This window comes from Ostrea edulis, chromosome 10, assembly GCF_947568905.1.
Source record: "Ostrea edulis chromosome 10, xbOstEdul1.1, whole genome shotgun sequence".
NCBI classification, from domain to species: domain Eukaryota; kingdom Metazoa; phylum Mollusca; class Bivalvia; order Ostreida; family Ostreidae; genus Ostrea; species Ostrea edulis.
Window position 1 is genome coordinate 26,544,703 of NC_079173.1, and position 16,129 is coordinate 26,560,831.

Genomic DNA, 16,129 nt, shown 5'->3' on the forward strand with positions numbered 1-16,129 from the left:
TTACTTGAATTTTAAAATACTGAAATAAGAAGAAGAATAAATATAGTATGTAGTCTATTTACATGGTGAAAGAAGTGAATCATTGGAACAATTCTGTTTCATATCATATTCCATAGTTTTTTGTGAAGTTTTTTTTTTTTGGTTTGGTATTAAAACGACCGAGTATCGATATCAAGGGTAACGAAATAAGTTGACACCGCGTCTCGTCAAAACATGTTCAATTCGAATTTACTCGGAATTACACGTTCAACAAGCATTTGCTGTGAAACCTGATTAAAGGAAAAGTCCTGTAGTCACCTAATAGTAAGTATCAAATGTTCTTTTTCTTTACATGCACATGTAGATTTCATAGCGTAAATAATAACACAACACTGATATAGGGGGTCAAAATGAGTATATTATTATTTGATTCTGAAATACGATATGAAAAATGATACTGTACAAAATCTTACTGTATATATCTTTATCAATAATTGTATATTCCTATACGTATTAATCATCTAAAGATACTGACGTATTTTAATCAACATTTTTATGTGTTTATGCAATACTGTACATTTTTGACAGAACGTAAATTATGTGGTCTAAAAATCATTAATATAGATTTTAAAAAAAATCAATTTCACAAAATTAGATTTAGATACATATTTGAAATAGAATATATATACATCTTTGACATCCTAAATCTCTGTAGTTTTTAAATGTTTGGATTATAATATATTGCATTTTACATGTGTATATACATGCTTGTAAATGCTACAGAATGAGAAATAATCTAAATTGGTATATTTTCATAACAGTTTGAATAATAAACAATCAAAGTGTCCTCAGGATTGACTCAAAATCAAGAGTAATACATATGTACAACTTACAAGTGAACATTAAGACAGACAAAACACTGCTAAAACACATATTACTGTATTTACAGGTGTTGCTTTTATAAAATATATTTTCCTGTTGTATAATATTTAGATGAATCTTCCCAACAAGAGAAGTACCATGTAGATCTATACAGAAAATAACACTTAGAAATCATGTTTGTTCATGTACCAGTTAAGTATCATAATAATAATAGTAGTAGTATATAATAAGTATTTATTCTGCTAAAATCAAATACCTTGTTCATTGTCAACAAATGCATCACTGGTAAAGAAAGGTTACCCTTACCAAAATATAAGCCCTCTGGCACACAGTTGCTGCAAATTTGCAGCGCATTTGCGGCAAGTTTGCTGCAACTAGTTGCGGCACATTTGCCGCAAGTATACTTTTCGTATGCAAATTTTTCCTCTGGCACACAGTTTGTGGCACAGTTGCGGCACACACTTGCTGCACACTTCTGGCACAGTGTGCGGCATATTTGCCGCAAGTATACTTTTCGTATGCAAATTTTTCCTCTGGCACACAGTTTGCAGCAAACTTGCGGCACACACTTGCGGCACACTTCTGGCACACAGTGTGCGGCATATTTGCCGCAAGTATACTTTTCGTATGCAAATTTTTCCTCTGGCACACATTTTGCGGCAAACTTGCGGCACACTCTTGCTGCACACTTCTGGCACACAGTTTGCAGCAAACTTGCGGCACACTTCTGACACTGTCTGCTCGAAATTAAGGGATCCTATATAAACTGTCATATTACAAAACAAAAACACAATAATAATTCAATTAATATAATTTCAAGAACAATGACATATCAAGTAATTAACATATATTCAAAAATACTAATTAAAAAAAAAAGAGAGATTCAAAAACAGAAATGACCAGGTTCTTGTAAAATATGTTATGTATCATAGGAACAACAGTAGAAACATACTGGAACAATGACAAATTAAAGGTAGAATTTTTCAACCAAAAAAAAAAAGAAAAAAAAAAGGAGAAGCATTTTTAAAATGTTAACATGTATCTTCAATGTTTTTATAACATCTATAATGTACAGGATCTGGAAAATGTTAAGTAAAAGCTGAGTTGGTTACATAAAGTACCATGCTTAAAAAATGACTAAGTTCAACTTCACCATGCACATGTAAATTTTTCAAAGAATGCCTGATCACTTCCGAAAAGACACATACACATTTCAAATGCTTCCATAACAGCTGTTCAAGGTCTGAAGAATGTCAAATAAATGCTGTAAGAGGAGTTAATTACAAAAAATAGATACCATCTATTCAAGAACTGCTTTAAAATGACTTAAGTTCAACTACATGTACATTTTTTTTTAAAAATGTCTGATCACTTTCGAATACACATATGCACATCTTCAATGTATTCATAACAACTGTACACAGTTTGAGGAATGTCAAATTAGAGGTATACGAGGAGTTGATTACACAAAATAGGTACTGTCGATTAAAGAAATGCTTAAAAAATGACGAAGTTTAACTACATGTAAATTTTTCAAAAAATATCTGATCACTTTCAAAAAGGTACACGCACATCTTCAATGTATCCCTAACAACTGTACAAAGTTTGAGGAACATCAAGTGAGAGGTGTGAAAGGAGTTGATTACACAAAGTAGGTACTATTACAGGGACGCTATTGTCGCTTGCCCACCAGTCATTCACCATTTTATAAACTGTTTGCACATTGTGCAACCCGACCAAAAATATAAAATATAATTATAACAAGATGTGAGAGAAAACTTAAAGAAACTGCAACAGCTTCTAATCCACAAATACTGCATTGTGCAATGTTAAAAAGTTCTCGGTGAAGTCCCACCCTGGCCATGAGAGTACATTTTATTTGGAAACTGCTGCATAAAGAATTTCTTTCAAGATCCAAGAGAAAAATATCAACCCACTGTGGCACTTTTCTGGCCTAAGGTCAGGTTGTGTTTTAAATAGATTTGTGAATTTTGGCCGTTTTAGATTAATCATGTCAAATGAAAGTTTTTAAAAAATAAAATCCTTATTAAACTAGCAAGTGCTATACAAATGATGCTATAAATGCTAGAATTGTATATACAATTAAGACAAAGGAGTTAATGTTGACATGATCTTAAGGACATGTAATTAAAAAGGAGGTCTATCATTTGCATAACATGACTATGTGCATCAATAACAGGTTTCGGCAACATTTGCAGACAAGAATGAAATATATTCAAAATTCACACATGTAAACTATGCACTTTTCCTCAGAAAAATCTGGAGACAATCTACATGAATTTTAAAGTCAGTACTGTGAAGGACTTTATATTCTGATAAATTAATACAGACTTGTGAGCACTTATTAGGAAATCTCAGCGAGATTCGTCGAGGCTGGATGTTTGGACTGACGCCTCTTCCGAATCTCAGACCAGTGTCACATAAAGTGATTCGGGAAATCTTGCCTGAACTTCGGCCGCTTGTTGCGATTAAAATGGGTTAAATTGAATTTCTTGCCCGCTTCAACTTTTCGCCTCAGACATCCTATTAACTCCCTATCACAATGAAATATGCATTTCTTACCTTTACAAGGTGTAAATCCCACAGTAATTCAAGTTGGCTATTTTCGAAGCCATTGCAAACGGCCACCATTTCATATTTTACCTTCTCAACACTGAAGAGTTCCGATATACTACTTCATGACAATTTGTACTATGATTGAAAATACAGAACTTACTGGTTGACAATTATTTTGTACAAAGCATTTAAGCATAAAAATTAAAAGCAATAAAAAGAAAACTGTGTAATATTTAATCAATCTATTAGAAGGCGTCCTAAACTATCGGAACTCTGTGGAGAACACTGTAAACATTTACACAAGTTTCTCCATCATAGATGAATGGGAGAATAATAGGACTATCTCCATGCTGTCTGCGCCTTAGAATCAAAAACATGATTGAATTCTGGACCTTCTTCTAATCTTCCACTTGCTCAGTACTTGGTCATCACAATCACATATTGTCTGCAACAACTCTACTGTCCCATCCATTTGTTGTAATAAACTGTAAATAGTTTTTCGGTTAAGACAGAGTGCCTTTACTCACAAATACATGTAGCAGTCTCATCAGATTCACTTGGCAAGTGTGTATAAATTGAAATGTCATTCTTTTTTTAAAACTAAATAACACTAAGTAACTTCATTAGTGATTTATAAACATTAATCCAGGCCTGCATGTTGGAACTCTCAGATATGGCAAGTTGAAGACAGCCTATCAACACACCATCACAACTTCTGTATCTTCACGACTATCATGAAATATATTCTGAAAAAGATATAAAATTGTAAATAATTACGAGATACCATTGGCCGTCCTATATACAAGTTTGCAAGGCATCTAACATAGGAGGAATCATTCAGGGGTGTGTACATGTAATTACCGTCGCCCGACACCTGGGGCCACCGATTTTCAAAGCCGAGAAATAATCAATGTTGCGTTATAGCCCATTGGGCTAATAAATGCAATGTTTGATGTACAACTGTTAATATCATGCTGACCAGACTTTACGTACAAATTAACTTTATTGCCAAGACAAGATCTTCAATCCATTTTAATAACGTATATGCATTGATGGGAGTGACAAAATTGAGATTCTGGAGGTCACATCCCTGATCATAATGCAGTTTAACTTTTCTAACTGGACATCTGGGTTCAAATCATAAGCATTTGAATAAAAAAAAAAATGAACCATTCATTAAAAAACACCATTTACTGAATAAACTATTCAGTTTTGCAAATATAACCCGAGTCGAAAGTAAACAGAAAATAGCATAATTATTACGGAAATAGGCCTAATTATTTGTTTGTTTTTCGGCCTTTTCCCCTCTCTCTCCATTTTTTTTAAAGTGCCTATATGGTACTGTCCAAATGTATAAGAAAAAAGAAAAAAATCCGCGATGGCTACGATAATGCAACTAGAAGGAGTCTAATCTCATACAAAGGAAATTTAAAAAAAATAAATTCCACATAATTTCAAAGAATTGAATGAAGCATGTAAATTTATAAACGTAAACACTGACTTGCAAGATTTGACGCAACAACATATAATGAGCGATGGTCAGTTTCGTTTTGAACAATATATTAGAGAGTTTATAACTATAAAATACACAGTAAATCACTTACTCAATGATTGGAAGATTCTCCTCAGAATATCTGCATCAACTCCTGTTCTCGATTCATGTTCAAAATGTTTACCGGTATCACATCATGGCGTCTGTTGATATCAACTTTCGCGCTCAGCAATATTGAGTGAATCCCACACCCGACGCATTGAACCCGATCTCTAGTTGCGGTGCATAGAGCCGTAAAGTCCCATGAAGACATACTTTGGTATACAGCTTAGATTATTCTAACTTAGTATTAATTAGCATTCCACAAACCAGAATAACGTATCTGGATAAAATCCTGATATGTAAATTATACGATATAAAGGTGAAGTTTTACCACTCTCATTTGATTAATTTCAACTCACAAACCCAGTATCTGAATTGTAATCAACAGATATACATGTAAATAAAGAAAAGAAAAGAAACCCCCCTCTCTCTCTCTCTCTCTCTCTCTCTCTCTCTCTCTCTCTCTCTCTCTCTCTCTCTCTCTCTCTCCATTTATTTAGATATATATATATTTTTTCTTCACTTTTTTTTTCCTAATTAGATTAAAATTCAGATACCTGTGCACTTGCATCTTATTTTAAAGGGGCATTAGCTGTGAAAGTGATGACAACCATTTTCTTTTTTCCCCTCAAAATCTCTCGATGATATTGAAATACATATTGATGACTAATAAAAACATTTATTTTTTATTATGTACAAAAACAAGAGAATTAACCCTAATAAAACTACGTTAGATAACCGCTTTTAATGTAAAGAAATATATACGGAAGAAGTATTCACTGCACCCAAATCAAATCATTTCTCAAATAAAAACAAAAACAGCATTTACATTTTGCTGACAGCATGCAAAGGTAACTAGAGAATAATTATACTGTCTTGCAAGACAATAATATTCAATCACCAAAATCACATATTCATTTTTAAGAGGTTAAAAGGTGTTTGAAATAATTAAATACAAGTGTAATTATTACTTTAATATATAATAACTATTATAGGGCAACTTTCATTGAATTCAATATTTGGTGACAAAATGACCGCTAATTCCCATTAAGACAAGAAGATGGATGGAAGGGGTGCGAGAAATGTTGCATATATGTTCTATTATAGAAAATGTTGTGATGGATATATTGAAATGGCTCTTTTATTCTAAATATTCAAGAAAAATCGTGAACTTTGGTGCCCTTGCTGTTTCAGTTCTAAAATTTTAAGAAAAAAGTTGTGAACTTCTGGCACACGATTCTGAATACCAAAGAAAAAGTTGTGGTGCACTTCTGGCACACAGTTTTGATTCTGAATACCAAAGAAAAAGTTGTGGTGCACTTCTGGCACACTGTATCGTTTAGGAAAAGTTGTGGTGCACTTCTGGCACACTGTGCCACTAGTGGCACACTGTGTGCTGCTAGTGGCACACTGTATGCCGCTAGCGGCATTAGCTGCACACTTCTGGCAAACAGCTCTGGCACACTGATTTGTTTGCCGCAAACTGGCAGCAAACTTGCGGCAAATTTGCAGCAAACTTTACATTTTGGTAAGGGTATAAATCTATTGTCTAGCACAAGTTTCCATATTCTACAGATTTCTAGGAATAAAACTACATGTTAAAAATCATTGTGTGCATGCTATGAGTTGATGTATTTGTAATTAACAAACATAATTTTTAATTACTGAAGAACTACTTGAGTTTAAATCATGTGAATTATACAAATGCAGTGGTACAGATAATACATATACAGTATTACATACAATACTTAAATTGAAAATGTTACTCCTCTGGTCCACTTTCATCACTGTTGTTGGAACTATCAGAATCATCAATTAGTGTGGCATCATCGACAAACTCCCCCCAGTCTCGAACACCCATTCTTTCTTCCCTGTGATGGCGAGTATACCCTAGATACCACAGGATAGCAGCGACATGAGAACACATCCCTACAACACGTGCACCAGCTCTGCACTTACAGTACCAAGCTTTTATTTCACCTATATCGTACTGTATCCACAATAAGTAGGTCCTTGATGAGACATGCCTGTTTTGTAGCTTTATGCGTAGAAGACCTGGATCCTCCCTGTGAACTTGGATGCTGCAGTCCCCCTCAACATGCTCCTGAGCGTATGACGGTGATAGACGCAACTGATAGGTACCACAAGTGAGAAGTCGGAGCTGTTCCTCATCCAGGCAGGGGAAGTCAGTCAGGTCATCTACTTCCCTCCAGCAAACTGTACGCCGATCAAGCTTGTTTTCTTCCACATGGTGCTGGATAGAATTCACTTGCTTGGAGAGGTACACCATTTTAGCTCCCAGGGCTTGGTCCTCCTCGGTGTCACCACAGACAAGTGGTTTTAAGTACCTGAAAATTATAAGATATTTCATGATTAAGGAAATTATGGATATTGCAACAATCATATATTTAATGATAGTTATTGATATTCTGAAATTCTTATAGTCAACATTATGAAATTGATGTATAGATCTATAATTATGCATTTATACATCATTCATTTTCTCAAAATGAACTGAATTTATTTTTTGTCTAGGAATTCCTAAAGTGATCATGAATTGATGTATAGATCTATATGAATTTATACATATTTCATTTTCTCAAAATGAACTGAATTCATTTTGTCTAGGAATTCCAATACTGGTCATGAATTCTTAGTCTCTTACTCAATTTTGTAAAATGCTGCTAACCTGTTGCATATGGCACATACAATCCTCACAAAATCACCGATGTAAGGTATTTGACTTGATGGTAGGATGTGCCCTAAATACCGCCATTGTTTAATCCTAGCATTTGCTGACTCCACAACCCATCGAATCTGTGTAAGTATAGAAAAGTTTCAGATAGTCTTAGAAATCAATACATTTTTGAGGATTTTTAAAAAATCTTTAAATGAATTAAAATTTTAACAAATATGTAAACTGAAAAGTATTTTATCTGGCATTACCTTACTCACTAATCGACTGGTGTTAGCATTTTCAGTTGACATTTGCTTTTCTCCTTTTCTTAAGAATGTAGGCATTTTGGCACAAATTCCCATCTCTTGGAGGTAATCCAAAGAATCCCTAAATCCATGGTCAACCACAAAGATATCATTCTCGTTGACCCAGCTCCGTATGTCCTCGATATTGCTGCGCATTATATAGTTCAAAATGGTAGCGTCATTGTTGCGAGCTAAGTAGGGGCCCAAAACAGAAATGAAGTAGCCTGTCGTCGATACAATAATCATTGGCTTCACAAGTGGTCTCCCTTTGTGAAGGCTAAAAGACTGTCGTTGAAACTTAAAATTTCCGCTTTTATTGATATAAATGTAAGTTCCATCAAGGACAAGTATTGCCTGTTGGGACAATGCATCACCAAATATGGATTGGGCTAAAGGTCGAGTGTGTTCTTGAATTATCTTCTCTCTTGTCACATGGCCAAAACCAAGATTCCCAGTGACAAATCCACCATTCATTAATGCTGTGCGAATTGTCTTCACTGCTCTGTAAATGCTGGATTTGGATATCCTAAACAATGTTGAGAGGATACAGTTGGATTTTCCACCTCTGAGCTTCATCAGGAAAATGGCCAAACTCGTTCTGACAGTTCTCACTGGAGTTACCTTGACTTTTCCCTCAACATATGTCAGCAAGTCCTCAAACGCAGCTTTAGGGATTCCTAGGAGATTCTGGTACTCACTGTCCGTTAGACTTACACTGCTGTAAAAATCCAACCTAATTTTTTCTTTTTTCAAAACTTCAGATCTCAAAAACTTGATTAATTTTGCCACTCCTGTTTTGTTGAACATGGTGTTGTCAGCAATAGGTTCAAGTTCTTTTATGTCTTGTTGTAGATGCTTTGGACAGCAGCGAGCCCCGGCAGGAATGATAACCTCTTTAGAAATGAAGATTTGATGTCTTACTCCTAAGGGTACTACAACTAGCTTTGGACCTGGTCGCTTACAGATACAGCATGAAGCGTGCCCTCTTGATGTACATGGGAATGGGAGTGATACAGAAGGAGGACTAATTAGAATAGCTGCTACTGCTGATGATGGTGCTGGACTGTCTTGAACCTGTGTCCTAACCGGCTTAATCTTCTTCTGTTTAATACGGGAGTAACACATACACTGGCATCTATTGCACAAACAATCATGCTCAGAAGGTCTCCTCCCTGTGAGGGTGGTGATCACTGTCCTATATTTATCTGAAATCCTGAACCTGTGTTTTGATTTTACTCTCCGTGGACAGTTGAAACAGAGGAAATGTTTGGGGCCACTCCCTGGCATATCTGAAATATTTATTTCAAATAATTGAAATACAATTTTGGTTGGATGAAAATCTTGTCTTCATGTTAAAACTTATTGATAGGTTATTTTCCTAAAATCTAATTCTAAATCAATTAATTTGTATTTAAAACCTTTGACATTTTTTTTTCACTAACTGAAAATGTGTATCTTCAAATGTTTTGTTGATTATGTCAGTGGGAAATATAGAGGGGGTATGGGGTTTACAACGATGTATTAATTTAACATTCCCTTATTTAAAGAAAAAATAAATCTTTTCCTAATCCTAAAGGAAAACTGCTGCAAAAATACCACATCTCCATAAATGAAATAATATAGATAATAGGAAAATGATCAATAGAATTGTGTTGTGATTCATTTTCCTGTGGGGGGGGGGGGGTTGCTAAATTTTGCTGTTTCACCTTTTTTTTAAATTTAATTTTGTTTGAACATTTATAACATATCTTTTCAACATTAATCTTGTCTATAGCACAAAATAAATATTAAAAAATCATTTAAAACGTTTGATATATATATAATATATAACGAAACGAAAAAGAAACTTGGATCCACCACCAGTCAGTTTTTCCTTTTAGAGTTATTGCCCTTCAATCGAAAAAAGTAAACAACTATATGTGAATGCTCTACATTTCAACGCAAGTTATGTTAAATATTATTCAACAAGATATATTTTGATATGTATTTAAAGTGACTGATTTAATTAAAAACAATCTTTTTGTGTGTTCTTATAGGTTTTAACCAAAGCATATACAAGGGACTTATGAATTTACAGACTTAAATAGTTCAAATACAAAAACAACATTTGCCGGGTTTTTCAGCTGTATACATGAATATCGTACGGTTAAATTTCTGAAGCACTAATATAAAATAGATAAAGCTAACAGTCGTGTGTCAATTTTGCCGTAATCCCAGCAATATGCGGACTTTTGTTAATTTATGACGTTGTCATAACTTTACAGTTACGGTTGGCAGACTTCATATCGTATTGAAACTGAGAACTGTATAAAAGTACAAGATTTGTAAAATTGTGTCAACCGATGGACAAATTCATACAATATAGAACATGCTGTCTGTGAATATATCGCACATCTCTGCGTAATACTGCATACATGCTGGGCCTATGTAGGCCTAATTGAAATGTACACTGGGGTATAGGCCGGGCTATACCGTATATGTTTGTACTGTACGTTTGATTCGGACATTTATTCTGTTTCAAACAATAGAATTTATGTAACAAAAGGTAAGGAAATCGGTACATTTAAAACCACCGGAACGGACATCGGAATCAAACGAACAAGCATACATATATCACATATTACATGCAACATACAGGTAAGTTTACACGATAGGTCTTACACCCCCTCCCCTTGTACAAATGTACCTTTTTACCATGTAAACCAATACATGACTATCATATTTACTCGCTTAGATATTGATTTTTATATATTTAATAAATATTAACAACATGAAAACTCACCTCTTTGATTTTTCTTTTTAAGTCGTATCAACTGCGTTAGATGTATGACTTCTTCTGTGGAATTTGACGTTTCCAGACGACACTTTTGACGTCGCAAATTTTGTTTTATTATTTTTTTTTCGACGTGGCCGCATTGATTAAGAGTTAATTTTTTTAATGGAAAGTGTTAATCTAACTTTGCATTTTAATTTTAGTTTACAAAATTGAGTCGTGAGTAATGCGGCCCATGTGAATTTATAGATTGAAGTTGGCAAATTTATGCGATTTTCCCGGAAAACGTCAAACCGCGGTAGGTTTGGGCATTTACTTGAGTGCTTTAAACATCCGGTGTGAGGAAACGGTTGCGCAATACAACTTGGCTCATGTTATGGATAAAAAATATCATCTTTGATTTATTCTGAAGTGTTCTTTAATTTTTCCAAATTTGGTAGGCCAAAAATGGCATATTGTGGGTCATGTTCTTTGTTGATCGGAAATTATCAAGTCAACTCGAAATAAAAGCATTGCATGATTGTCAATCTGTGTTTTATATTTGAATATCTTTCTTTATTGATTTGGGACGTTAATGGCAAACGAACACATAAGGCTTATGACAGCTAACAAAAATTAAGGTCCGTCGCCATGAATATTCCACTATCAGCTGGATGATATCTACGTCACCCAACTGGATTGATAAACAAGTACATGTTCTGCTCATGATCGATTTCGTTTGTAATTTCGCACTGACTCAAACAAATTCCCAACTTATAGTTTATGTAGATACACGGGTGGCAAGACCTTAAATGCAAATTTGCATTATGATGGGAAACAATGTTGAAACAGGAGTTTCAACAGTCTCGTTTAAAGTAACCATTTCGCAAATTCTATGCTCGTTATAACGATCTAATTTACCAATACGATCTGCCGTTGAGTCTAATGTGTTTCATACTAATTGTTAGGCCATTCTTTACACACTGGTGTTGATTGCGAATCAGTCCGCTTAAAGGGCTCATGGTAGATGTGCCCAGTCGACAGGGGATTCTTAGTCGGTCAATAGGGAATGCTTACTCTTCTTAAACACCTGTTCCCATGTATGGTTTACCCAGAAGTCGATGTTTGTTCAATTCTTAATTTTGCATTACTTATTATAGATATCAGATTCATTACTGTCCGACATTGTTCATTATCTTCACCCAATAATACAAATAATTGTTATGTATATAGATATACTTACAGTTTCTCTAGCTTCGTCAATGCATCAAAAATTCCATTTGGTAACGTTGCTATTTGATTTCCATACAAGTATCTGAATCAAAAAGATTTCCTAATTACTATCTGCTTTTTATATTTGAATCTCTTTATTGATTTGGGACGTTAATGGTAATCGAACACATACGGTTTATGGCAGCTAAGAAAAATTAAGGTCCGTCACCATCAACTTCCTATATGTATGTAGAAATATTCCATTATCACATGTGCATGATATCTGCTCAACTGATTTGATAAACAAGCGCATATGTGTATGACGGATTTTGGTTTGTAATTTCTCATTGACTCAAAACAAATTCCCAACTTATAGTTTATATAGATGCACGGATGGCAACACCTTGAATTCAACTTTGCTCTATAACGTGAACCAATGTTGAAAAGTAAATGTCACATCAAAGTCCCCTTATTCTCATTTTGTATGTGATGTAAATAAATATGTTGTTATTTTGTGTATACATCGAACACACCCCAAATCCTGTTTGGGGTCTTTTTTACTGTGTGCTAATTGAAACCTCACTTCACTGTATATAATCCAGCTTCTCTGAGATAAGGTGTTTTACTTACTACTCAGCAGTTTGTCTATTGTTTTATGTTATTTTAACTGTCCTAAAACATACAGTGACGGAGTTCCTTAGTGTTAACTTAATTCCATGCATGTGATTTTCATTCGTTTCAAAATGGTACTAATTGAAAGAAGTGTTCAATGTATGGTGCGGAATTATAGTCATCAAGTAAACTTTGTTCAATATCTGTAAATACATAGCAATGTAATGTAAAACTTCAATGAATTTGTGGAGTCTTTCCAATAGACTAAAGTATAAATGTATTGTCTTAAATAGAAGACATGTCCAGAATGTTATCTGCAAACAAGATCATGTTTTGTGTGTATTTATGTGCAATATAACGCCATTCAATGCGTGCAAGTAATATATTACATTCTATGGATGTGTATCAAAACAGGTCCTCTCCATGAAACTCTAGTTATCATGATGTAACCAGTGTATGCAGGATGTGGAGAGTAATCGTAAAGTACAAGGACAACCAAGATCCAGGAGTGGGTACACCGGTCAAACCCACAGAGGTCTAAGCTAATGAGCCAAGATCATCGACACTTGTGGAATTAGGATCGTGTTCTTTATGAGATATTGTACATGATAAACTATATATATATACATTGTGACGTTTTAATGTGTTAGCTTGACATAGTTACAGCCACCTCGTCCATCTATGACAGTGACCAGTAAATTCTTAGAGCTATAGTTGTTAGGCTGTTAACTGTACATTTAGATATATCAACCATCTTTTACCTATTAGCAAAATCATTTTCATTCATATGTCGATTCGATATATCCAAACAAATTAGAAATAAAAAAACACCACATATACCTCTACACCTGCTTCGTACTTAGATATTTTATTTAAAATAGATCTTAACGGCAAACTAATGACACGCGGAATGATTTGAGCTTCTCCATCAAATTTCCATATCTACTTAACAGGTAACAACTAGTCCATTATCACCTGTAAATGGTCTTCATATAACTCAACTGATTCGCAACACAAAACTTTTTTTCTCTTTATGATCCCTTTACAAAGCAAGACGGGCTCCTTACAAAATAGTTGAGGTTAAAGGAATCTCAACAGTCTTGTTTAATGTTAGCATTTTACAAATTATATGGTCGTTATGATGATCAAGTTTGCAAATACAACCTGTCATTGCGCCTAATGATGTTTGACGTGTCTCGTAAAAATTGCTAGGTCTTTTTTATACACAATGATTCTGACTACCCATTATTCTGTTTTCCTCATCAAGATATAGGATTCAGGAAGGATATGACCGGTCACAGGTATGATTACTCTTTCTAACCATATCATCCCAACTCTGGTATATCCAGGGTCCTTATTTGTCGATCTCCTTATTCCTTATTGGAAAGGTGAATATAACGAACATTGATCGATCTTATAACTCTCCGTGAGCCCTATATCCCAATTAGGTAAACGTCGTTATCCGTAGTCAAAATCAGTGTGTCAAGAACGGCCTAACAATCGGTATGAAACACGTCAGACAGCATATGACCCAATGAAAGGTTGTATTGATGAACTAGATCGTTGTGGCGACCATAGAAATTGCAAAATGCTCACTTCAATCGAGACTGTTGAAACCCCTGTGCCATCACCTTGTTTCCCAATAGCTTGCCTTGAATTGTGTTGCTTTGTTAGCTGACCTGTTTTATATTCTAATGAGGTAGAATTTATTCAAAGGATTCTACATGACAGAAACATCTTTCCTGATCTTCGAAATAAAAAAAAACCCGCATAACATTCTGTTTCTGTATCGTACTTAGAAATTTTATTGAACATACATTTTAAAAGGAAACTAAGCACTCAACCTGATGACAAACACGATGATTTCAGCTTCGTCATCATAAACCTTGATTTATATCTATTTATCAGTATTCAATTATCACTTTTATTAGGTATTGATGTCCCTGAATTGAGTCGATGCGCAAGAGATTGTTATGCTTATGATAAATTTTTTAATCGAGGCAAAGTACTGAAAAACAGTTGATATTTCAGGAGTCTCAACATCTCGATTAAAGTCAACATTTTACAAATTCTATGCTCTTATAACGATCTAATTTACCACTACAATCTGCCGTTGAGTGAAATTATGTCTAATATGTTTCACACTAATTGTTATGCCATTCTTTACACATTGGTGTTGACTACGGATCACTCCGATTATAGGGCTCATGGTGGATGTGACCGGTCGACAGGGGATACTTTGTCGGTCAATAGGGAATGATTACTCTTCTTAAACACATGTTCCCATGTCTGGTTTACCCAGTGGTCCATGTTTCTCCAATTTTTAATTTTGTATTACTTATAATAGATATATGATTCATCACTGTTCAGCATTGTTCATTATCTTCACCTCCTCTGCATACAAATAATTGTTATGTATATAGATATACTTAAAGTTTCTGTAGCTTCGTCAATGCATCAAAGATTCCATTTGGTAACGTTGCTATGTTATTGCTACTCAAGCTTCTGAATTAAAATACTCCGGATTAACCTTAATTTATCAACGTTCTAATGATCAAATATATAATTTTCTAGAATGATTCAATACGCAAATGCATGGTATTTGCACTAAACAAATAGTTTAAATCCATGATGAATGATTTGGTATTTTCTAAAAATTATATTTTCCATTAAATTTGTTGATCAGAAATTATCCAGTCAACTCGAAATAAAAGCATTGCATGATTGTCAATCTGTGTTTTATATTTGAATATATTTCTTTATTGTTTGGGACGTTAATGGCAAACGAACACATAAGGCTTATGACAGCTAACAAAAATTAAGGTCCGTCACCATGAATATTCCACTATCACCTGGAATAATATCTACGTCACCCAACTGGATTGATAAACAAGTACATGTTCTGCGCATGATCGATTTCGTTTGTAATTTCGCACTGACTCAAACAAATTCCCAACTTATAGTTTATGTAGATACAGGGGTGGCAACACCTTAAATGCAAATTTGCATTATGATGGGAACCAATGTTGAAACAGGAGTTCAACAGTCTTGTTTAAAGTAACCATTTCGCAAATTATATGCTCGTTATAACGATCTAATTTACCAATAGAACATGCCGTTGTTTCAAATTAGATCTAATGTTTTTCATACTAATTATTAGGCCATTCTTTACACACTGGTGTTGACTGTGGATCACTCCGTTTTTTAGTACTCATGGCAAATGTGCCCGGTCAACAGGGGATGCTTAGTCAGCCAATAGGGAATGATTACCCTTCTTAAACACCTGTTCCCATGTATGGTTTACCTAGGAGTCCATGTTTGTCTAACTCTTAATTTTGTATTATTTATAATAGATATAAGATTCATCACTGTTCAGCATTGTTCATTATCTACACCCCCCCCCCGCTTACAAATAATTCTTATGCATATACATATATTTACAGTGTCTTTAGCTTCGTCAATGCATCAAAAGTTTGTTTTTTTTTGGCGAATATACCTTGTGGATTATATATTATACATATGACCTGCACCTTTATTTT

The 16,129-nt window shown here is 34.4% G+C and overlaps 1 protein-coding gene across 1 annotated transcript; it reads right to left on the reverse strand.

The window, feature by feature from the left end:
- Positions 1-8,107: 8,107 nt before the first annotated feature.
- Positions 8,108-10,609, reverse strand: LOC130050686 (uncharacterized; the record flags this gene model as incomplete). Its single annotated transcript, XM_056150905.1, has 1 exon — positions 8,108-10,609. A coding segment is annotated over exon 1 (1,194 nt), but the record flags the coding sequence as incomplete, so codon positions are not given.
- Positions 10,610-16,129: the final 5,520 nt, after the last annotated feature.